This window comes from Vidua macroura, chromosome 5, assembly GCF_024509145.1.
Source record: "Vidua macroura isolate BioBank_ID:100142 chromosome 5, ASM2450914v1, whole genome shotgun sequence".
NCBI classification, from domain to species: Eukaryota; Metazoa; Chordata; class Aves; order Passeriformes; family Viduidae; genus Vidua; species Vidua macroura.
In genome coordinates this window covers 43,878,406-43,903,673 of record NC_071575.1, presented here as the reverse complement: position 1 = coordinate 43,903,673, position 25,268 = coordinate 43,878,406, and the positions used below count along the sequence as shown (strand labels likewise).

The 25,268-nt window shown below is 39.6% G+C and overlaps 1 protein-coding gene across 1 annotated transcript in view; it reads left to right on the top strand.

Moving 5' to 3' along the window:
- The window catches only part of ANO6 (anoctamin 6), a 45,366-nt gene extending 22,866 nt beyond the window's left edge, over nt 1-22,500 (top strand). The window contains exons 9-20 of the mRNA XM_053978316.1: nt 377-482; nt 1,704-1,764; nt 5,055-5,200; nt 6,684-6,761; nt 8,875-9,100; nt 9,986-10,155; nt 10,681-10,778; nt 11,440-11,570; nt 12,365-12,570; nt 16,643-16,842; nt 17,270-17,375; nt 18,299-22,500. Coding sequence (XP_053834291.1) covers nt 377-482; nt 1,704-1,764; nt 5,055-5,200; nt 6,684-6,761; nt 8,875-9,100; nt 9,986-10,155; nt 10,681-10,778; nt 11,440-11,570; nt 12,365-12,570; nt 16,643-16,842; nt 17,270-17,375; nt 18,299-18,505 — 1,735 coding nt within the window. The 3' untranslated portion in view covers nt 18,506-22,500. The remainder of the gene's footprint in view (nt 1-376; nt 483-1,703; nt 1,765-5,054; nt 5,201-6,683; nt 6,762-8,874; nt 9,101-9,985; nt 10,156-10,680; nt 10,779-11,439; nt 11,571-12,364; nt 12,571-16,642; nt 16,843-17,269; nt 17,376-18,298) is intronic.
- The last annotated feature ends 2,768 nt before the right edge of the window (nt 22,501-25,268 follow it).

Genomic DNA, 25,268 nt, shown 5'->3' with positions numbered 1-25,268 from the left:
CTGCTAGGCTGTGCTGGTCTTCCTTCTCCCTTCAAACTTGCTACGATAGCATGTGTGAGCATGCAACTGTGGGTTTCCTACTGAAGACAGTGAGGTCTTTTAAGAGCTTTTTTATTTTTAGTGTGGGCAGTTTTGAGAATTACCACCACATACAAGGGATGGAAATTATTTTCCTCATGTGTCATCCATTTTTGAGATGAGGACTATGAATGGAAATGGGGATATGTTGCCAGGGCAAGGGGTGGGGGTGGAATTCTTGAGTGCAGATCACTGGTAATTTATTCCTTAATTCCCCGAGATTATTGCACTGTCTTCATGTGTGAAAAAGGACTAAAGAATTTAGTGTTGGTGAGTGACTGACTAGTTTTGTTTTTAGCCAAGAAGTATGTGACCCCAACATAGGAGGTAGTATCATAATGTGCCCTCAGTGTGATAAAGAATGTACCTACTGGAACCTCACCATCACTTGTGAATCATCCAAGGTAACTACATTTACAGCTTGTAGACACACTTTTGAACTTTAGCTGCACTTTCTCTACTACTACATATAAAACAGTGTTCGTCCTCCGTTAGCGTTCTGCAGAGCTGCTAATAGTTGTTCCTTTTGATACAGTGACTCAACTTCAGAAAGGTAAACCAACAACATTAATTGCTCCAATTTGATCTAAGATGAAAAATTTAGTCTTTTTTATTTCACATTACTGCCGATATTTGATAGGAGAATAAAATGTTATTTCAATTGAAAATTGGTTTCATTTGGGGGTACTTCTTTTTGAGGGAAGGAAAGATTCAGTTAAAGCCTTGATTCAGTAACTCTGAATCAATTTTTCTAAGGAAACATTTAAAGCTTGTTTTGACATTTCTAATTTCTGCCTCCTCCCTGCATGAAGAAGTTATCTGGATCTATGCCTTGAGTTTGATCTGTGTTGCCAAGGAGAAGATGGGTACAAGAAGAGGCTCGTGGCTATGACAGAAGCTGTCACACAGCCATGTCCTGTTGTCTGCTCTTTATTCCTGTCAAAAGGAACCTCACTTTCTTTCCCCATTACCTTGTCTCACTAAGCTAATGTTAGCCTTTCATCATTCCTCTCCATAGATTCAGTCCCAAAACTGCAATTTTTCAGCTACTCATCAAAAATATTTTGCCCGACTTTAATGTGTTCCATATCAGCATGCTTACACGGTACAAGAAATAAGATTGCAGGGAAAAGGCTATAATGGGGAAAAAAAAAAAAAAAAAAGAAAAGGAGATAGTGACCACAGGGGTATTTCATCAGAGTGTGGTTTTACTAACTAACTTATTTGTTATCCTGCTTATGAGAACCAGATGTGCCCATGGCCTTAGTGGCTGTACTAACAATCCATAATTCTATCCTGAGTTCCCAGACCAGAAGCACTGTTCTTCCTCTTAGTAAGCAACAGATGGAAGGAAGTTTGATAGCACACCATTTTACTATCCCTTATAATGCATATATGGCTTTTATTTTTAATTCTGAACTTGGCATTTAATTTCCTTGATTTACTGGAAAGTGGTGTGCATGAACAGACATTGAGGAAGCACTATCCACAAGGGTTGTTATGACACAAAAACTGAAAATCGACATTTTCAGTAAGCAGCTTCTGAGTTCTGTTCTGGGTTGGTGTAGAAGAATAAAAATAGTTGGTTATATTTTAAGACTTTTTTTTCTTTTCCACTTTTCCAGAAACTCTGTATATTTGATAGCTTTGGAACACTGGTATTTGCAGTATTTATGGGAATATGGGGTAAGTCAATTTCAACAACTGTGGTTTGTTATCTAATTTTGGCCAAGCCTCCAGCATCAGCCAAGAAAACATGGATAAATTTGCACTGACTTAATTTGCTAGCATTTAGGAATTCACTGGAAAGTAGTTCCATAGAAAACAAGCGCATTCACAGGAACTCACCATAAGCAAACAAAAAATTGTTGTCTTAAAAATTAGTCTTCAGTATCTTTCTGTTTTGATGACTTGAAGAAAAGTCTGAGGGAGGTGGTTAGGACTGCCACATGTTCATCCAGCAGGAGCCAGCCACATGCTTAAGTATATCTGTCAGAGGAGCTGGGGCTTTTTCCCAAAGACTTGTGGAGATGCTTGTGCTATTAACAGCTATGTAACTGCACAATGTAATTTAAAAACAGTAATTTGTTATATTTCCCAGGAACTTTTTCATTCTCTCTTTATTTAAGAAGCTGATTGTAAAAAGTGCGATAGCTTACAAGCACTCAGTTTATCTTTTAGCAGAGTAAATGTATATGAAACCAGGATGTTTCCCACTCCTGAAAACACTTGGTGCTATATTCAAGGGATTAGGCAAGGTTTCTTTTCCTAGAAACAATTTATTTTATTCATATTAGCAGCTTTGTTAATTGGCTTTTATTGCAGTGTCTTACCCAGTAATTATGGAAGTTCCATGTTAGGTCTGCATACCAGGTGCTATAGAGAATGTATCTTATGTAATATTTTAAATTCATATATAGGCTGACAAGAATACAAAATTTGCTTTCTTTGTAAAACATACTGTATTTTTATTCCCCTATGATGATCTAAAGTGCTTCAAAATAACTCTTGCTTTAAAGAAATGTAAGATGAAATGTATAACTTCAAAAAGAAGCTTTTTTTCCAAAACATATGCTGAAGTCGAAATACCAGCAGGGAATTCACTAAATTAAAAGTTATTAGAAGTTTGATACTAATGTAATCTTCTCCCATCACGTCAAGAGTTAATTTATTGGCAATTTGGTTTTTAATTAAAATGTTGCTTCCTGTTTTGAAGAATGGTTCCAGGAGCAATAATTACAAAGTTAAGCTTCATGGTTATAGAGATGGCTGCAAGGTCTATTAGTATTCTTGTTGTAAGTCCACTATATAAAGAGGTGAATTATATTACAGAAATTCAACCAAAATTGTACTGAATCCAAATGACCCCTAGTCCTGGTGTAATTCCAGCTGTAATTTTCATCTTGCTCTATTATTTTTTTAGACCCCCTTGTCCAAAACAATTAAAATTAATACTAGACTCTTAGACATATTATTGCATCATTATCATCAATACACTTCTAATAAGTGCATATTTTCTTGTGTGTATTCTTTCAAAAATCTTAAAGCACCATAAAACACCAGGGATTTTGGCCTCAGGAGTTAGCCCTTTTTATACATTAATTCTCCCTTTGCTGGTAAGACTAGACTGGCAAAGGTCATGAACAAGAGGCAGCTTCCACTTCACTTGCTCCCATTCCTGGATCCCCTCCCTGAGCAAGGTCAGTTAAACCAAGAAATGTTCTCTAATGGAGGCACTTCTTCTCAGACCTTGGTGACACAGCTTCAGAGGCAGAATACCTGGGCCAGCCTGAAGGGTAGTGTTGAGGGACACAAAAAAGGGGACACCATTCAATATGACATGAAATGACTGCTTTGATCTTCTGATTCTGAAATGTCATTTGTTTCCACTGTTGAAACAATCTTGCTTCAAAATAAAAGGAAAATGGCAAATCTAGGAGGAGCTCCTTTCCTGCTCTGAAAGACACAACACAGCTAATAGGGGGCTGGGAGAGTTGTCCCTGTGTTATGTGCCCTTCTGTCACAGTTAGCACGTGAGGCTATGACCACAAAAGGAGTCCCTGCACTTCTGGGCTCTCCAGCAGCAGCTGAATTTGCAGCTGGAACAAATCAGTCTAGCCAGTAGATGCTGTGATTTGGGCTGGGCAGCAATTAAAGGTTTATGGAAGACTAATGTCCTTGCTCTGCAGGAGAAAGCAGATGAGACCCTCTGGGTCCACTGCTTGCAATGTCCTTGCTGCTTCTAAGCATGAAGGAGTGGAGAAGTCCTTGAGAAAGCAGCCCCCAAGTAATCAGGGGAGCAAGGTTTTCTGGAGTTTTGCATTTGCAGGTGCCAAGGTCATCTCATAGCCCAGCCCATGGAGTTTCCTGGCTTTTAAATGTTTCAGTTTGGGATTTTTCAACCACACCTGATTTTAGGCATAACCTTTAATGTTTGGACTTGTAACTGCATGTTGCTGAGGTTTCATCATTCAGAATGAAAGGCCAAACTAGTAAAAAAAAAATCCAATTGTAGGGTTAATTACTCCCAGACAATGAGAGCAATGAGAGTGCAGTGATTGGATAGTACTTCTCCTGGAAATAGTGCTTCAGAGCCACACCATTCATTTAATCTGAGACTGCACCCTCTTCAAGAATGAAGCATCCAGGTGTGTGCCAGGGAGCATGATATTGACACCCAGCATCCTGAGCTCCTCCCAGCCTTTCCATCTGGGTTTGTCATTGCCTCTGATGCCAGATCTGCCTGCATAATGTCTTGGGACAAGGTAATGAGTTTGGCTGGATCCATGTTTAATCGTTACCGCTTAGGCATCTGTGTACCTGATCCCTCAGCAGTTCCAGCTGCAGCAGCACGTTCCAGGGAAACAGCTGGCCCAGCCAGCCCATGCTGTACAAAAGAGCTGCAGTCTCTTCAGGTTTGTGCTAGCAGAGGAGAAAAGACGGCTGCTTTTAAGCAGATTTACCTGAAAAAACACTGTGTTTGTAGTCTGCAAATTGATAACTTGTCTACACAAAAATTGCAGTGTGAATGAGCATTAGCTCTTCCTTCGGATAATTTTTAGCATACTGAGTTTAATTTTTCTAGAAGTCTGCACTTTCAGGCATTTTGTCTTCACCTATTCAATTTAGTTTCTTAAATATCCCATGTTAAACTTTTTCAAAGCAGTCTGTAATAAAAAATCCAAAGTGCTAATATTTTGGCCTTAGGCAGAAAGAAAATACATAAAGTATATACATTCTTTAGCATCTGGTTTCACTACCATTTACCTCAGGTTTGTCATATTAAAGTACATATTCATCCAAAATCATAACTGCATTGAGGAGTAGATCCAGTTGTTTTTGCTATTGCATTAGCTAATAAAGGTTTTATTCCATGTCTGTGATAAGCTGTATGGAATACTGAGCCATGTGTTATAGCCCAGAGGGGGCAAGCAGTATCCAGTACTTATTGCTAATTTTGTCTATCATTTGGATAGTTACTTTTTTTTTGGAGTTTTGGAAGCGACGGCAGGCTGAACTGGAGTATGAATGGGACACAGTTGAGTACTTAGAGCAAGAAGAGCAAGTTCGCCCAGAATACGAAGCTCGTTGCACTCATGTAGTGATGAATGAAATCACACAGGTAAGGAATATTTTGACAACTGGTGATGGTTACTGCTGTAGGCAGACATATGTATGCCTACTGCTGTAGGCAGACACTGCTCACATGTTGTGAGCAGACACTATGAAAATGGTGAATCAGGACTGGAGCTTTATAAATCAGCAGTGCCTCAAATTGATAAGCTGGCCTGAAAACATTGACTTGATAAAGTACAGATGCAGGGAGAGGAATTGATATCTAACTGAAAGCACTTTAAAGTAGTTGCCTGTTTGAGGACACTGCGCTGCTGAGGTTCCTCTGTCTTAAATAAACAGAAGTAGGCATCATCCCCAGCTTAGAAGACTAAGTCTACTTTATTAAATCCCCCAAGAAATTATTAATTGTTGCTGCCAGAGGCCAAGATCACAGAGCATTTGCTATCTTTACCTAGGAATGCATCAGGAAAAAAAGGTGAATAGAGGGAAACAATGTATTATTATATATGATGCCAGGAATGTTTTTAACCGAAGATGTTTTTGTTTGAAGCATGTATAAGTAGCTATTGTTGCTAAGTGCATATGGATGAAATTATGATTAATAACAACAAACTTGCAGAGACAAGGATAAACCTCATTTCAATGAAAGGATTCATATTTATGAGGATCTTAGTTTAGATTTCTGTTTATTATACATTTGAGTAGCTTTAGCTTCAGCGGCTTACTCAAGTTCAGTTTCACTTTTTATTATTCTCTGTCAATAGATTACTCTGTCTTTTATCTAATCATTTACACTGCTTTCACATTCCATCCACGTTATACTAATGTTTATTAGAGGGCACTTGAAAAGTTTCAAAATTAACTGCCATAGTTGAAACTATTCTGTATAGTCTTCTTTTTAATATCTTGTACTATCAAAAAACTCATCCTGTTTAAAAGCTTATAAACCTATGCCACCTTGAATATATAAAGTCATAGCTAGAAAGTTCCTTTCAGACAGTTCAGAGTGAAGAATATGCTAAAATATTTTATTTTGATCCTCAGAGATTCTTTAAAGACTCAGTGAATTTTCACAATACCACATTGGGGTAGTAATTTTCCTTGGGGAAGCCATCCCATTATTCATATGGAATACATTGAGAAATACAGAGATCAAGGACCAAAATTTTAGTGCCTGCTAAATTTAGCCATTGAAGTTTGAAAGCTAATGAACTTGGATGCCATGATCAGCCAAGAAGGATGGGTCCATTCAAAAGGACTATGCATCCTGTAATGGCTGAAGTTAATAAGAGCTGAGGACCCTCTACTTCTATGGAAGTCATTTTTATCTTAGAAGGGGCAGCAAAAAAGACACCTGTAATCAGGCAAGACTTCTGAAATCATGAAAAAATGTTGAGTTTCCAGGAAACAAAACAAGGTACTTTTTTTCCTTTTTTTCTGCCCTCAGTATAAGAGTTTAATTAGAGCACACCAAAAAAATATGGAAGAAGATTTTGTGCTTTCTTGATCTGTTTCCTAATCTTTTACAGCAAGAAGAACATGTGCCATACACTGCATGTGGGAAGTGTGTACGGATGACTTTCTGTACAAGTGCCATCTTCTTCTGGGTAAAGTTCTTCTCTTTTTCTTTCCCCTCATAAATTCACTTTTCAAGTAGCTGTCCAAAAAATTATCCTCCTGAACTGAACAAAAAATAAGAATGGAACAGTTCAGTTGGATTTCCATCTCATGCATAAATCAAGCTCGAAAGATATGGACCCACATGGAGAAGGTAGCTGTAGTCACCCAATAGTCATTAGCATACAGTATCAAAATATCCTGCAGCTGGAGCTTGTGAGTTATGCTTGTGAAGGTGGTCCATTGGTTTTTCCCCAATTATTTTAAGACAAATGCCTTTGCTTTTAGGGGAGCAGTAAGGGGAAGACTTTGGTTTATATGCTCTCTTCCCTTCTAGTTTCTGTCTGATTTGTTCCAGCTGTGCTCTTCCATATTGTGTCTCACAGTCCATGACCTCTTTCAGGTTTTGTGTTTCACTTAACAGAGCAAAGCTGGGTGCTCTTTAATCTTCCAGTGCTGCTACTTTAATTAAAACTAAACCTTGAAAGCAGTCCAGTCAGCCATGACACAATATATAACACAATGAGCAGGCCCAGAGAGATTGCCTTGAAAAGCTCTGTGTTTAGCATGCTGCAAGTCCTCATCTGTAGCACAAATAGCAGCTGGAAAAGACTTCATCCTCAGTGATAGGATGCAGACAGGAGATAGAGTGGTGTCTGTTGCATCCCAGAGTTTGGGTTTAGATTAGGGTTTTTAATTTATGTTAAAATAAGTTCTGTAATCCCGCGTTTCCCCCGCGTTGTTCCCCCCCCCCCCGCAGTTTCTGGCCCCCTGCTGCCGGCTCTTACCCCTGTGCCGCTCCTGTAACCACCCTGCCGTCCGGCCCCGGGAAACCCCGTGCTGGCCACATGATCCCGCTCAGCCCGCGGCTCGGTGCCCGCCCCTGCGGGGTTCTCTGGTTGGTCGCTGTTGCTGGCGTCACCGCCACGGCAGCCGCCCCTATTGGGCGGCAGGCTGTGGATCCTCTCGCCCCGCCCCTCCATAAAGCCCTATCCCGCCGGCAGTCAGACGCCATTTTCTCCCATGCGAGTGCCGGCAGCGGTCGCGTCTTTCCATCGAACCGCGCCGCGTGACCAATAAACCGTTCCTGCCAAGCACGGAGTAAATGGACAAATTCCTTCCTCTTTGCCGGGTCCCTAGCGCACGGTAACAGAGGCTGGCCAGCCCACGCACCCGAGACACGGAGCCGTGTCCGGGAACCCGCGGCAGCAAACCCCGGCAGCACGTGGAAGCTACGCCACAGCCGGGCTCCCAAGAGCCGCGTGCAGCCGGGGAGAGCAAAAACCAACGCCGCAGGTGTCTGACAGCCCAGGAAAGCCTCACCATTGTCACATTTGAAACACAAAAGAAAGAATATCGATTTGCAGTTGGATTTAAATAGGCCAGACTTCATGTTGGAGAAAAGAGATGTGTTCTGGGTTTGTCACTTGTGTTACTGTGTGTGGGGTCAGGGAAGGTAGTTCATGGCAATTTGCTGAGATAGTGAAAAAAAGATACACAGCCTGTGGATCTTAAACTGACTAATAGTTAGAGAACTAGCAAGAACTAGCAAATATAAGCAGGAAGAGAAGCAGAAAGAAGAGTTGGCAAACAAGATGGGGTACCTGGGTCATTATTGCAACTCCTGCAGACTACAGGACTTGGCTTAATTTTTTTCTATTCTTTTGAGGGGTCTGTAGTCTGTAATAGTACTATGTGGAAGAGAAGGTGCAGCCCCCTCCAAAATAAATGTAGACACGCTAGTACATTTGCCATCCTGCCAATTGTCCAATATGAAGAGTTTTCTCCCATTACATGCCTCAAGGTGCAAGATTTGATTACACTTCTTGCTATATTGGCTTACATCAGTAAAACCCCTTGTTATTAGTCATAAAATAGACCATCTCTTTTCTCTCCTGCAGATTTACTATGCTACATGAAAAAAAAATGCTTCTTTTATGGATTCTCTATTTATTGCTTTGTATCTTATTTGATCATCCTCTTGCAATGGAATGACAGGCACAAAATTGCTTTCCTTTTGCCTATCATACAAAGTGTTTTGAACTCACTTTTCCTAACGCCAGTGGTTGAACATGAACATCTCTCTTGCATTCCCTTTGGCAGCTCCTTTTGATTATTGCTTCAGTTGTTGGAATCATTGTCTACAGGCTCTCAGTTTTCCTGGTGTTCTCTGCAAAGTTGTCACAGCCCATCAGTGGAACGGAGGCAATCCGCAAGTACCTGACTCCACAGATGGCCACGTCAGTAACCGCTTCCCTCATCAGCTTTGTTGTCATTATGATTCTCAACATCATCTATGAAAAAGTGGCAATCCTGATCACTGACTTTGGTATGCTGCTGCTGTACCTCAGATGGAAACGTGGGGTAAAATAGATGGAAATATTAGCATTTATATGTATAGTAGGTATTACAGTAAATGAACACCTGTATCAAATCTTTCAGAATCTTCCCACAAAATTACACAATACCACCTAGAAATTTTCCAATATAGATTTTCTCAATATCATAGAAATATGATATTCAGCTCTTTGTAAGCCTGAAAAGGCCTTACATAGGCAGCATGAACGATCAATTGTTTACAGTTTTGTGCTTGTGAAACATACAAAGCAAAGAAAATTACTACAACAACCAAGCTTTATGAAAACAGATCAGTAAAGCATAACACATTCAATTATATTACCTTTTGTTTATGGGGAAAACAGCGATTTTCTCATAAATAAGTGAACTAAGATCACTATTCCAAAGCTACATACCACTCTGATGTTGTTAAACAGATAAACAATCACAAATAATATTATTCTCTATATCCAGGCCATCAACATTAAAGTAGCTATTTTACTTTAGATGCATGAAGTAGCATGGTGTTTTCACTTAATACTGTTTCATCAGTTCAGAGTGTTACATTTGCATCTTTGTTGAGTCTGCTGGATTTGGATGCTTTTTCTTCCCCTGAGTTATTAGAATTTTTGCTTCTTTGCTTTCTTTATTGTCAGGGAACAAGTTCTTTTCTTTTTACAACCCATACAGTTTTAGAATTATATAATTGTTACAGTATACATGGGGATTAGGTATAATCTAAATGATAATGCTCTCAGTCATAGAAAGGAATATGAAGCGTACAGATACTTTGCAGCTGAGGTTCTAGAACAGCTTGTAGGTTACTTGTAGGTTGTGTTGGGGTTTTTAAAATTTATTTACTTTTCTTTCATTGCAGAACTTCCAAGGACACAGACTGATTATGAAAACAGTCTGACCACAAAGATGTTCTTGTTCCAGTTTGTCAACTACTATTCTTCATGCTTCTACATAGCCTTCTTTAAGGGTAAATTTGTAGGTCACCCTGGAAGTCCAGTTTATTGGCTAGGAAAATATCGCAATGAAGAGGTAAGAATGTAGAATGTATAATTAGTCTCGGTATTGTGCTGCAGTTAGGAGGGTATAAAGTAAAACATAATTGTACATATTTAACATTAGGGTTTAAAAGTAACTGCCACTCAAGATAATTACCTCCTTACTAACCTGTAGCATAAAAGAATATGGCACAAGACCAATTTGCCTTAGAAATGTAATACACATACCCAGAAAAGTGTATTTTACCATGGTCCTACAATCTGTGACTGGGCACATAGAAAGGAGAGAATATCAGTAGAAGCATTCCTATTTGATAGCATAGAGCTGCATGACTTCACCTAGTATTTCACTCTTTCACTGGTATTCTGTCAACCCACCTTATCTGGCCTGGATTTGGCTTTTGCATACCTTACTGGAAAGGTTTGCCTGGACAGTCTTCTTCAATTGCTTCAGTAATGTTGTTATAATAAAACAGGAATGCATAATTTTAAATGCTTTATTCATGCCTGAAAAGTTACCCAACTTCAAAATAATTCTCCTGTCTCTACCAACATTCAGTGTGATCCAGGTGGCTGTCTCCTCGAGCTCACAACCCAGCTTGCCATCATAGTGGGAGGGAAAGCTATCTGGAACAACATTCAAGAAGTGCTTCTTCCGTAAGTTCAAACCATTAAGTAATCTGCTCTTTCATTGTTGAAAAATATTGTTTTGCTTGATGCCTTCAGGCATTTGGTCACTGAGTTTGGTAAGTGCATATTGTATTCTGAAAGAATAAGACTTGTCCTCCGAGTCTTTTTGGGTCTGGTAGTCTGGGCTCCTTTCTCTGCTGTTTTAACTGATTTTAATTCTAATCAGAAATTCTTCCTTCCTCTGCAAGTCAAATTCAATGTGTTTCAGGTTGAATATTCAAAACTGAGGTAGTAGAAGCTATGACAATATTAAACTTAAGACTTGCTTAATATTGATTGGAATGATTTGTTGTTATACATTGGGATTGTAAAAGTCATGTATAAGTTACTATTTTAACTCATTTAGTAGATATAAATCACTGTGATTCTGGTATATTGCCCTTTTACATTCTTACCTATGGCTTGTAAAAACCTACTTCAAGGATAAGGCAACAAAAGTTGCCTTTTTTAGGAAGAAAGTTTTGAATAATTCAGAAATAAAAAAATCCATTGTTTAAACCTACAGCAGAAATGTAACAGCAGAAATGCCACTTTTTTTTTTTTTTTTTTTTTTTTTTTTTTTTTGCATTTACTGAACTTTTTAGGTTCCTTTACCAATGTTAGTGCACTTTTTCTCCCTGTCTGATAGTTTGGTCAAGAATCTAATTGGAAGACATTCTGCAGCTGCTAGATCAGAAAAAGTTGTTCCACGTTGGGAACATGACTACCACCTCCAACCCATTGGAAAACTTGGACTATTTTATGAGTATCTTGAAATGGGTAAGGAACAGTTTCATCTGGATTCACTACCGCTGCTGGATACAAACATGTTTTAAAGAAAATCTTCACACAAGCAATGCTTAATATGGTGGACAGAGGAGACATAAATGGTTTCTGAGACAAGTTTTGACTGAGCCGTTACAGATGGTTTTACAAGCTTTTATTAAGCATCTAAGCCTTAATCCATTTTATTACTAGGAAGCAGCATGTGATTGTACAAGGAGGCGTACTGCTGCTTGTTCACCTAATCCTGTGAAAAATGCATTTAGAAGGCAGACCCCTGTCATGTTCTGGTGCTGCATAGCAGAGCCCTGTGTCAGACTGCTCTGCTGGAGGTCTGCAGTCACCGGGACTCGCTGCTGGTAACTTGGGAGCTGGCAGGCCATGGCTGGTTTGTTGCCACCATCCATTCTGTGACAACATTGCCAGTGTAGTAGCCAGGCACCAGTAAGATGATTGTTGGTTTGGGCCTTCCAGTTCAGTACGGAGACAGATAGTCATGAGATTTCCGGGCCTTTGTGATAAAGATGTCAGAAAGAAATGGATATTTGAATACCCAGAAGAGTTCCTCATGCTGTGTTGTGATTAGTAATATTTTCCTGTCCCCCTCACCTAGAAGGTTTTTCCAGTACTGTTGTGCTACTATTTTCTCATCCAAAAGATTCGCTAGGAACCCAGCTACTCTTTCTTGTTTCTCCCACCTGAATTTGGAGTATATAAACTATACATGCCTACACTTGCTTATCTCCAGTGAATGAAGCCTCACCAACGCATGTAACCTCTTCCTTTCATAGTTATACAGTTTGGCTTTGTGACCCTGTTCGTGGCATCGTTTCCCCTGGCTCCTCTTCTGGCTCTTATTAACAACATGTTGGAAATCCGGCTGGATGCGTGGAAGCTGACAACCCAATTCAGGCGCATGGTTCCACAGAAGGCACAAGACATTGGCGCCTGGCAACCCATCCTGCAGGGCATAGCCATTCTGGCCGTGGTCACCAATGTAGGTACAGTGCCAACAGCTGCAAAAGATAAAATGCCTTCTCTGCAGGCGCTACATCCAAATGTGGGAATGCTGTGTGCGGCAATGCAACTGAAATGATCCTTAAGGCACATCTTCTTAAAACAAAAGCTTCTTTCTTATGTGCTTAAAAATACCACGTGTGCTCAAAATTGCAGATCAGAAGGAATTTTCTGAGAATTTGGACACTAATCTGTTATTCAGTTTACTTAATTTTTTTAAGTACACAACAAATAAATTGAATTTTAAGAGAGTTTCTTGAAAATATTTAAGAAAAAAATCTGATTAATATATTTCTAACAATGAAATTCAGACCTTTAATGTTTTTTGTATCAATTCACTAATATTTTTGTATCAATTCAATAATAGCTTTTTTGTAGACTACATTGTGGAAAGAAAAATAAGCCATCGTTATTTATCTCTATGGATTATTTAATTGCTTATTCTTAAACAGGAACTAGTATGTAATAACTTAGAGAAAATTCTTGCTGCTGGCCTTTTTTAAAGGAACAATGACCACTGGTTTCTTCTGCAGGCACAATAGCACCTCAGATTATCCATGGGGAATAGGCTTTCTCAACAAGGTCACTGTTTTTTTATGTTTTCAGAGAGATCCAAATATGTTATGCGATTGGATAACTGTATTTCCTAGTCAATCCAGCTGGATCTTGTAGTACCAATATGAAACTAGAAGTTGAACATGTATCTTAAAATTACTTTAAAATATTGTACCTTATCACAGGTCAGAGTTACAGTGGCTTTGGTGACCTCATGTTGACTCGGCCATGTGTAGGCTTCTGTCAGGAATGTGCTCGTGCCCTGCTTTCTGCAGATGATGTCAGTGTGCAAACAGGACATCAGCCACTCACCTCCGTGGGGCTGTTGGCGTGCAAGGGGCTCAGCTCCAGAGACTGTCACGTTCAAACAGCCCCACTGCATGTGCTGTGAGGACCTCAAAGAGATTGGTATTTATTGCTAATGAAGTGTGGGCCATAAAGCCACGTGCTTGAGCAAATGCTAGAAGCCGTTTTCCTCCTTTAAGTGTGTTTCTTTTCTTATTTGACATCCAGGAACTGATCCAAGTCATCGGTCTTTCCTTTACCAGCCCTGCCTTGATTTTACCTTAGTACACAGAAAGTGTTTCTTCTCTTCTTCATGACTTGTTATAGATGATTATGCGAGGGTAGTGTATCATCCCCTTCATGCAGCTTCTCCTTTATGCATGTTACCTTTGTAGCAGCTGCTAGGTAACATGCTTTGCAAGCAACTTTTGCACAAAGCTACCAGTTTTAAGAGTTGCTGTGAGGCACTGGATTTGCTATTGCATCTGTTGTTGATTTGAAGACTGATTTTAATTAGTTATGGTATAAATGGAAAACTGTGTGCAGTAAGGCTTGGGAAGCAAAGAATGTGCTGTTTGTTTGTAGTTCTCCAGTGCAATACTCTGAAATGCAGCCCATAATTCAAGAGGAAAAAAAGTTTTTCCTTTGAGAGGATGCCGTAGGATTAGTTCTCATATTTCTGTCCTTGAAGCTCTCCAGAGCACATCTGGAGATCATTCTGAGAGAGGGAGGAGAGTGAGATCAGGCTCAGATTTAGGATGATGAGAGACCTGGGGCCTTGCAAAAAAGATTCAGTAAGATCAAGTATTAAGCTCTGTAAATGCCATATTCCAGCATCTTTCTGATACAAAGAAGCAGCATCAAACTCATTTGGTCCAAAGGGAGAAGGAATTTTTTTGCCTTATTGTTAAGTTGATATTAATTAATTTATGGTCTGACTAGATGAGCTAATGAACAGAAAGAAAGTTTATTTAACAAAAATTTTCTATGCTTGTAATTCAGACTGCAAATACTCTATTTGTACTCTACTTTTAACTCTACTTCAGAGTTAAAAACAGAGTAATTTAGTTGTGAGGTCGTCTCCCTGCAGCTGCAAGACACAGTAATATATACTTCTTGTCAGTCAAAAACACCTACTCAGCATGTAAATATAAACAACACATAATTTTCACTTCATTTCACACTGGCATGTAATGCTTAAAAACAGTTTTTAAAAGTGCATGCCAACTACATTTGATTCAAGCCAAAGTGCAGTACAAGAAAAACACCTTATCCTTGAAAATTTTCAATGAATTTTAGACTTAGGATGCCTTCCTTTTATTTCTCATCAGTCAAACTTTCTCTCAGCTGAACTCACTTGTAACAATATTCTGGAGAACTAAATACAGATCTTGGACCACAGTCTCAGAAAGATTGTTTCTGCAACTTTTATCTTAACTACAGTTTAGCTTCTCAGGTGCTTCAAAGTAAGCCAACTCAAAAGGTAAGACACTAGGATATCATTCATCATTTGGCAGTGGTGCTACTTGAAGTAGGGTGAGTCCTGCTCCCTTTTCAACTCCCTGCTCATTCCCTTTGCTGTCTTTCCCCCTTGGTCCTGTCTCTTGCATTGTGCTGGCACCAGCACTATATAAACACATGATGAATCAGACCAGGGAAAGGACCCAGTGGTGATTCCCACTCAGATCAGCATTTTTATCTGATCTGCTGGATGGAGCCAGGACTGCCCCAGCCAGCACACGCAGAGCACAAGTCAACTGCTAGAGGCAGATGCAGGAGGTTGTTTTAGCTAGTACTGCCACCAAAGCATTGTTCAAGGAACTGTAGAAGAGCTATCCACATTTTTTTTCACCCTTTCTCCTCTCTCTCCTTCCCTTTTTCTGCAACCGTTACAAATACCTCCTCAGTCTGGGACTGTCTGACTGGAAATGTTGCACAAAAATGGAACTTTTTTGTCCCATGTCATTAAAATAAGGAAATAGAGACCTCATGAATTACAGACTGGCATGATGGGGAATTAAAAACAGATATTAACCAGTTTTTGTGCTCCTCTTTGTTACCCATTATTGCTTGACTTTGCCCCTAACTCTGTCCTATGATTTTCCTGTAGTTTTTTTCTGCCTCTTTTATACATCTGTACCTAAACCTCCTTCCCCCTGATCTCATCAGATCTTCACACCTTTCTCTTCCATGTCTCTGCCCTGGTTCTTCCCTTCCCACCCATGTTGTCAAGTGGGTATTTTTGTCCTGGTATGGGACAAAACACTTCTCTTTCAGTCCTGGAGTGCAGCTGGTCATTCCTTCCCAGGTGCTGGGCACCAGAGACGCCTGTTGTCATGAGTTGACTGGGCAGCCTCTTGCTAAATACTCAGCTGCAGATCTTGTCAGTGGAAAGTCTTCCTCACAGGGAAACCTTTTGAACTTTCAGTAGCAGGGGAGGAAATTGGATTAAACATAGTTAACCTCTCCTCCAGAGTAGGATGTTTTGGGAAATTCATGAGTTTAGAAAAGACTTCCCACAACAAACCCACAGATCATATTTCCTACCCAGTTTGTGACTAGCAGACTGAGTAGGACAGGGACTCTCTTGGGAGCAAGATAAAAACAAATGGTCACGTCATGTAAAACAGCACTATGCAGCTGCTACTAAAAAAAATTATCTTGGCATCAAGAGCAGTTTCCACATGTACGACACTATAGTAGGAGGCAAAAAGTACCGAGATGAATTTGGGTTGGCTAGCACCTCAGAAAGGGTGGGATGTTTCTAGGATCAGTTATATATCTAATTTATTTAATTCCTTTACTCAAACATCGGAGAACCTGGTGACATTTAATTCTCTAATACTAAAGAACTTTCCTGTTGTTTCCATTAGTTTAATCAGGAAGAATTTCTTCAAGCATCTCATAAGTACTCATAAGAAGCACATTTGCTGATCTCCTCTGCATGCATTTTATAGTATAACTGTTTTAAGGCATTTAGCAGAGCTAGCATAATTTAGAAACTATACAGAGTGCACATTCCAGAAAGGGATTGTTTTGTGCCCATGCTTATTTACAGAATGAACAACCACAGATGGGAAAAGAAAACATATTTTCTATTTTTAGCTCATATGCTAACTTCTGAGATGATAAATATATGGCAAAGGAATGCATATTAAAGCTTATTTCTTTAATGCTGCTCTGCTTTTTTGTCTTCTCTTTCTGAAATGCAGGCTTTGATCATTGCTTTTACATCTGACATGATTCCTCGTCTGGTTTATTACTGGTCCTTTTCAGTCCCTCCTTACGGGAGTCACAGCACTTACACTATGGAGGGGTATATAAACAGCACACTTTCTGTCTTCAATATATCAGACTTCAAGAATGCAAGCAAGCCTTTTTCCCCTTGGTTCGAGAACCAAACAACATGCAGGCAAGTGTCAAATAAGTATTTGCCATTTTTCATTTACAAAATAATGTTTTTTATATCTAAGCCATCTAATTCAGTTAACAATATCCCTTAAGAAAAACACAGGAAAGCCCAGCTTATTTTGAATGGCAGAGTGGAGTATTCACCCATCATTTGTGCTACTCAGAAAATTCTTATTTTTATTTAGCTTTCTCCCAGCTGATAGTTTTCAAAATAAAGCACCTTAAAATTTTTTATCAGTAATTCTTAATAAAATGGCAAAAATACGACATTTCAGCCAAATATGGCTTACCTTGCAGATATGATTTTACCTATCACAGTAGTTCCTGGACACATTAAGCAGGGCCATGTCGTGCTCCATCCTCTGGCCACAGTGCTGTACTGCAGAGATGCCAGAGACCAGCTCCTGACTTTCCTACTTTGCTTTCAGATACCGGGATCTCCGCTACCCTCCTGGTCACCAGCACCAATATGAGCACAACATATTCTACTGGCATGTCATTGCAGCCAAGCTGGCTTTCATCATTGTCATGGAGGTCGGTGTATGGGGGTTTGAGAATTGCTTATTTAGTCTCTTCATTCCCTCCGGAAAAATCCTTCAGAGGCATTCAGTCCAGGCACAGCTATCAGAGCTGGTGATGTGTCCTAGCATGAACAAGAACTTGGGAGATGTAAATTAAGAGTAGCAACATTGGAAAAATAATTCCCTGAAATCATGACATCAGCTGAGGATTGCCCCACATATCTGCAGCTTCTTTTCTCAAGAACTGTAGAATAATTTTTAGTAGCAGAAGTAGAATACGTGTACTTAGAGGAAGTTTGCACACAGCATCCTGAATGCATATGCATGATACCTGTTCATAATACATGTACATAATACAGGTACAATACATGGCAGAGTGAAGTGTATAAATACAGTCCCTGTAAGAAGTGAATCTCTAGATGATCATCAAAAAAATAATTGCTCCTTCCTCTGCAGCTACAGCCTGGGCTTATGAAAGATGGGAATCATTCCAAGATGAAGAGAGAGAAATATTTGGTATTATTTAATTACAAAATGTGTTTAGGTCCTGATCTAGAGACTACTCAAGTCATCAGAAACTGATTAGAGCAGATTTCCTGTATCAGAGAAAAGTAATTGCCCCAGAGTCATTTGAACAAACCTAAAAAATCTTCTAGGAAACTGTAACTAGTGTTTCCATGCAGGAGGGAAGCACTGTGTACTAGGGTTTCCCCAAAGCAGGCAGAGAAGTCCTTGCTCAAATCAGGCTCAGAAATTCTTGTTTATCAGATAATTATTCTATCTTATTAGTCATGTCTTTTTAAAATCTTTTTCTACAGTGTTAGATACTGGCACTGAATCAGCTCAGAGTCTTAAGACAAAAAGTGACATTTCATTTATAATGATGATAATGATCTGTTCAGCCTGACTGACATTTTTTCATTTTCACCTTTCCAGCATGTCATATACTTTGTGAAGTTTATTATTTCATATGTAATTCCGGATGTATCACAGAAGACCAAGAGCAAGGTCAAACGAGAGAAGTACCTCACACAGAAACTATTACACGAGAATGATCTCAAAGGTGTGAAAAAAACCATGGGCAAAATAGCCGACAAAATCATCAAAGGAGCAGACAGCACTTTCCGACCTAAAGATGAATAAGTACTTTTTCATATGGAATAACAATACTTGGGCAACTAATACCTGTCCAGATATTAACAATAGCTATCAAGCACTTTGGATTTACTAAACATTGTTTCTTGCAACTCTTACATGCTCATTTATCAGTTTCCCTTGAACAAATGCAACCACTGCAACGCGGGTAAGAGTTATCATTTTTTTAAACAGCTTTTTAGGACATATTAAAAAAAAAAAAAGGCGGGGAAAATTATTTATCCTCTTAAGAAGATGCAGATTAATTCCCAAACACCTAGGCTGCTTTCTACTTTTTTAGGCATCAGCTATTATATAACTAGTCTGACTTGAATAAACCTTAAGAACTAGAATGATTTGCTGTAACAATATCATCACATCCAATGTAGGAGTTTTGATTGCTTGCTAATGCAGACCTCAGCTATAAAACGAAGAGGAAAAGCAAACCATGAAGGAAAAAGAAAGAAAATACAACGCAAAATCCCACTGTTAAGCCATTGGAATTGACATACTTAGTGTGGTTGTTTGCTACTCTGAATTAGCTATGCATACTGAGACTTAAATGGATAACAAGATATATCAATTAATCATGGACTTGGATCACACGAAGCAACAGGACTGTAAGCCCATCCTGTTCATCAATCTCTATGTAAATGGGAGAATTGCCTTTGAAATCAATGCATACAAACTGACCTTACAGCATGCCAAGTGAGTAGAAAACTCAGGTATTTTATCTTTCCCCAGTCAATGTACTTTCATTAGTTTACTTGCCCATTCTGAACTAAATGCTCATAGCCTTGAAGGTTTCCTACTTGTAAAAGCAATAAGTGTTAAAAGTCTTTTCACATACTGAATCAATATTTGTGGAGGGCTGTCTTTTGCATCTCTCTCAAACCAGAACGTGCTCTTCCCTGGGGTTTTGACATAGGACGAATGTGCAGCTGAACATTTTGATACAACATCGCGTGATAAAGTGAATTCTGACAAGACTATGGATCTATTGGAATTGGAGATTGGAATAAACTATTTAATAAGCCTTAACCATGCTGTGAAGCTTTGAATAATATGGAAGGATGTCAGAGGTGTGGAGGCATGTGCTACAGCTATCAGTCATCTTCAAATCAGGCTGCAAATCTGCTCACTTATTTTGGCTCCAGCTGCTAACTGGGAATTAGGGAATTACAGACTAGGCATGTATGTGGAGGACTATTTTGTGCCTGAAGCAGTGATATTGCAGATTATTAACTTGCTTTTTCTTTTAACAGTTTTAATGAACAAATTTATATAAATCTTGAAAACCAAAACCTTTTTAAAAAAGAAAAGTATGCCTGTACTCTGTAAACCAGCTGATTACTTTATGATTGTAATTTTGTAGTCTACTTAAATGCAATAGATATGCAGAATTTTTAGGCAGATTATTCATATAGCTTTTTAAGTATGAAGTCTATTTACAGAAATTAAATAGCATTTGGAAGATGCATTTTATCCAGTCAATAATCAGAAGGAATTAAACCTATGAATTTTGCAGCAAAATCTCCAAATACTGAGTGCTGTGAAACTCAAGCCTGTCTTTTGAAGTAAACCCTACAGAATCATAAGAACATTCAGACTGGAAAAGTCCTTTAAGATTATCAAGTCTAACCATTAACCTGACACTGCCAAGTCCACAACTAAACCATGTCCCTGAGTGCCACATCTACATGTCTTTTAAATACCACTCTCTGAGCCTGGCCATCCAGCCATTTTTTTTATCTAGTGAGCAGTAGGTCTGCCCAGGCTGTGAGCAGATCAGCACCCATCCAAGTCCCAGGGACTTGTGTCTGTTTAAGTGGTGTAGCAGGTCACTGACCATTTCCCCTTGGATTATGAGGGCTTCATTCTGCTCCCTGCCCATCTCCCACCCCAGTGGGCTGGGTTCTCAGAAAACAACTGGTCTTACTACTAAAGACTGAGGCAAAAAAGGCATTGCTTACATCAGCCTTTTCCTCATTCTTTGTCTGTGTGTTTTCCAGCACATCCAATAAAGGATTGAGAGTCTCCTTTGCCCTCCTTTTGTCACGAATATGTTTATAGAAACATTATTATTGTCTTTTGCAGCAGTAGCCAGATTAAGTTGTAGTTAGGCTTTGGCCCTTCTAATTTTCTCCCTGCAAAACCTCATAGCATTAGTCTTCCTGAGCTGTCTGCCCCTTCTTCCAAAGGTCATCAGCTCTCCTTTTTTACCTGAGTTCCAGCCAAAGCTCACTGTTCAGCCAGGCTGGTCTTCTCTTCTTTTGAATATTTCCAGGGATGGAGACTCCACAACCTCTGTGGGCCACCTGTGCCACTGCTCAGTCATTCCCACAGTGAAAAAGTGTTTCAGTTTCTGCCCACTGCCTCTGGTCCTGTCACTGCATAATATACCAAATTTTCAGTTAAAGTAAAGTTTTGTCCGAAAAACTGCTTCGAGAAACAATTTTAGTGAAGTACTTAGGATTTCCCTGTGGAAAATGAGTTGGGTTAGAAAGGACAGTCAGCTCCTTTCATACTTGGAGCTTTTGATTTTAGCTTTCAACTGGACCTTTCTCATTTGCAGTTGTGTTCAGAGGAGAGATACCATTTTTATTCCCTCATCAGTGATCACAGCACCAGTGTGCCTTAAATACCTTTCCAGATGTGGTGTTAAAGAGCTGGGGCAGGTAAGGAGTCATTATGTGATAAAGGGGGGAAATGCTGCACAAAATGGACCATTTCAGACAATTATTTGGTCTTAAGGAAGCTCTTTGAGAGTAAAAGAGACTAGGAAAGAAACTAATTGTCATACTGTGAGCAGTGGCAGAGCTTAAGGCTGATTTTCAGAAGTGCCTAGACTTATTCTCTTTGTTTGATACTGGGGGACCCTCCAAGTTGTTTCTTCCTACATCAGTTGGCATCATTTCCTAAAGGGGGAGTTAGCCCTCAGTGTCATAAAGAGTTTATATTCCTGCCTTTAAAATAACGATTTAAAAACCTGCTACATCAACAAAGCCTATGTGCCTATGGCTTGGGTTCCTGCCACAATAAAATCCTAATCAGCCCTGAGTGTGTTTCTATGTAGCCTTTTTTATTCAGATGACAAATATGCTTTTGAAACCAGTCTTCCACTTGTCTCCATTTTCTGGGAGACATCACAGTTATTCTGGGCACACATGGACTGAGTTCCTTTTGGTTCAAACTGACCCAGGAGGCAGCTTTTAGATACACACTTAATGGTTGCTGACAGGCCCTTAGTCTGCTGAAACCAGAGCTGGGCTAAAGAGAGTGGTGAGCTCTGCATGGGCACCATCTAGCCAACATTAACTTCTTGCTCTAGTGATTTGCTTCTGAAATGCCATACTCCTTGCTAATGTAGCTGTAACATTTCATTTCAGAAGACATTACATCAGGAATTCAGTTCAGTTTGCCATGTGCTCAGTGTTATTCACAGCAGAGTTCTGAATGAGAGAAAGAAGAGGGAAACCAACACAGTGCCTAATAATTGCATTTTAATAGTTTCATTTAAGCTGTGCAGTTTCTGAAGCCTCTATCTCCAGCTGCTGAAATGTGCTCTGCTTGCATGCTGGAAGCTCTGCGGAGGCATGAGAACAAAATGCTGGGGTCCAGTTGCCAACATATGAGTATTTGTAATTTTTTTTTTTTAGGCTTTGTCACATTAATTAAAGATCTGCTTGAAGGGAAAATCAGCATTTGTTTTAAAGTCTGAATCCATTTTACATTTTTTCTACACTTGATATGTAGGCTAGACTGCTACTTTGTACAGATCTGTTGAAGTCAGGGTGAATTTGGACCAGTGACCATTTCATTGCCTTAACAAGCACCATAAATTAGACTATCACCACTGTTTTAGACTCTCTGTATGTCAATAAAATTCAGAATGTAAGAGTGTATTTTTTATTTTTTCTAAGAATGTTTGCAATTAGTTTCTGAATATTAAGATTTCTTTTTATTTATTGTCATTAAATAAAGTCTATTTTAAAATATCAATACATCTGTTGTCGATTAGTGTTGTTTGTTTTTCCTTGAATGATACTGCTGCTGCAAAATGCTATACTTAAATTATTACAGTGTCATCCCTGTCTAATTTCCATATTCATCCTCTTTTCCAATCTTATTCCATTAAACTGTTAGTAGTGCTGAAATTTATCCTCCGTGTTTTTCTGCATCCCCTAAATGGAAGTCATTCCTTTCAACTCCACATTGATGACAAGGACCACTATGTTCTCATACAAATAAACAGTTTAAGTCTTTATAACCTTTCACTCCTATCATGATAAACCCTGTGTTATGTTTCAGAGTCATCATTTATTTCTTCATCTGGATCTAGTCTGGGATGCTCCCACCTCCAGGCAGTCCACTCTGTCTCTCTCTCCCTGCCATCCAGCCATCAGTTCTCTTCTTCTTCTCTGAGTCTTGCTCTCTGCTTCTGGAAAATCCTTTCCTAAGACTTAGAGAACAGAAAGGGTAGAGAGTAATTTTAAATAGAGATCTTCTTTGCACTGTGGTGTGTATTTCACATAGAGATTCTCAGGATCTGCTTCCAGCAGTTTTATGACAGTTGTAGAAGCTGAAGTACTACCACTTCCGACCTGTTTTCTGCTGACTAAGGGTTATGTGTCTCACTGATGCCAGTACCCACATTGCCCTGTCACTCTTGCTTCAATTTGGCTATGTCAGAGCAAGAACAGCAGAAACTTTAGAATAAAGCATAATAAGGATTATTGTACTACAAGCAGAAAGATATAGTATCATCATAGCCCAAATCCATATGAGTTTTGAATTGACTTATACATTTTAAATTGTTCAAACAACAGGCTTTAGTTATTTTTCTACTTAATATACAAATAGTCAAAGCACAGCATTGTATTTCTGGTAATGCTAGAATGTAATTCTTTCTGTCACAGAACAGATGAAGTGCACTGATTTTGGATAGTCAGTATATACCATATGAAAGTACACTGTGTTCTGCCCCACCTGGAACACCCAACCCTGTTATTGTGCTCTGCCTGCACATCACCAGAGATGTCAGCAAAGGTATGAGCAATTCACACCAAGTCTAGATTTTTCTCTGGTATGCCTACCTGTCATTTCCAGTCTTACATAAGGTTGCTTTTCCAATACAGGGGAAGTTTCATTTTTATTTGCATTTTTGTGGACCTCAAGCATGGATCAATAGCAGGTATGCAAAACACTGAAAAGATGTGGATGTAGTTAGTAATAAATAACTTCAACACAGGGTGAGGTTATTACTAACAGCAATCTTTTCCACATAATAAAATAATGTGTTTTAATAGCCTGATAATAGTAAAAAAAATATTTTTAGGAAAGTTGAAGAAAGTGGGTTTTATTTACAAGCTAGAAGTACCTCAAAACAAGAGTCTTTTAAAATTGCTTTCTACAATTTCTGCTGCATTTTCTGATACATTCTGTAAAAACAATGCTAATTGCTGAGATTAAACTTAGAGCTAATCAGTCAGAAATTGTATCAATTGTATCAAAATATACTCTTCTCTAAAAATGTGTAGGCTATGGTAATATCCTAAATGCTGAATAGAAAGAAAGGGAAGAAAAAGTACACAACACCGACCAAGGAGAAAATCCTGCTGCATTCCACAGCATAGCATGCAGAGGCCAGGACACCAAAAAACCACCTCTAGCATATGAAGAGAGAGTTGCAGGGAGGACAAGGTGGGGGGAGAAAATCATCTTAAATTGTACAACATGAGAAATTACAACTGACACTGATAGCACTAACATAGTATCAGCGTGGGGGATGTTAGGTATTTGTATAGTATTCGTGTAAGTCTCACATAATTTCTCAGCTTTTTGAGAAATTATGATGCCCACAAGTGCCTAAATAAGATGTGCTGGGAGCCACAGCCACCAGCAGCTATCGCCTTACCTCCCATTCTCTGGGATCCCACTTGGTGTCCTGTTACAGCCAGACTGTGCTCATTCATGCAGTCATGTTCTAAACCGGTCTGGCTGCTCAGCTCAGAGTGAGCAGTAACTTGCGAGCCTCTCTGGATGGGCACTGCAGGATCTTCGTTTGCTGGAGCCAGGCAAGCCAATGGAAATTGTGACTGATACTCCCAGGCTGGCATTCAGCCCTCAATATCCATCCCCTCCACTGAGGATTGAGGGTGCTTGGGGTTTGTTGTGTTCTTGGGTTTTATAGAGTTCAGAGTACCCAGGCTGCCAGGGGTTAAGATGACTTGTCCTGTGAAAATATTTCGGCAGCCATGCCAGCATAAGGAGGCAGGGACTTTGCCTTCTCCCTGCCGCCCTGGGGCTGCCTCCTGCCAACCCCGTGTTTGTGCAGCTGTGCACTGGGCAGGCGAGTGCGGCCGCATGGATGGATGTGCTGGCATGGGTGGCCATGCTGGCACGGTGGCTGCGCTGGCATGCATGGCTGTGGCCACACAGGCAGCCTGACAGAGGGTCATGCAGGGTAGGAAGTAGAGATGAGATGGTGGGAAGTAGAGATGAGATGATGAGTAGTCCAGCTTTGGAGAAGCCTCTGGCCCAAAAAATCTACCAAAACACAGCCAACAGGCTCCTCATCCCATAGTTATTTTAATAAGTTTAAAAAAGAGGCACTTGCCTGCCTAGGCTGGTTACACAGATGAATGGGCAGGGTTGTGCCTTTAAGAATCCCCTGCACAGCTGCAAACAAGCAGGTCTGGTCTTGGCACCTGCTCTGTCTCTTCTGAATATCCCTATTCAGGTGTCGCTATTGTGCTTTGAGCTCAGGCGT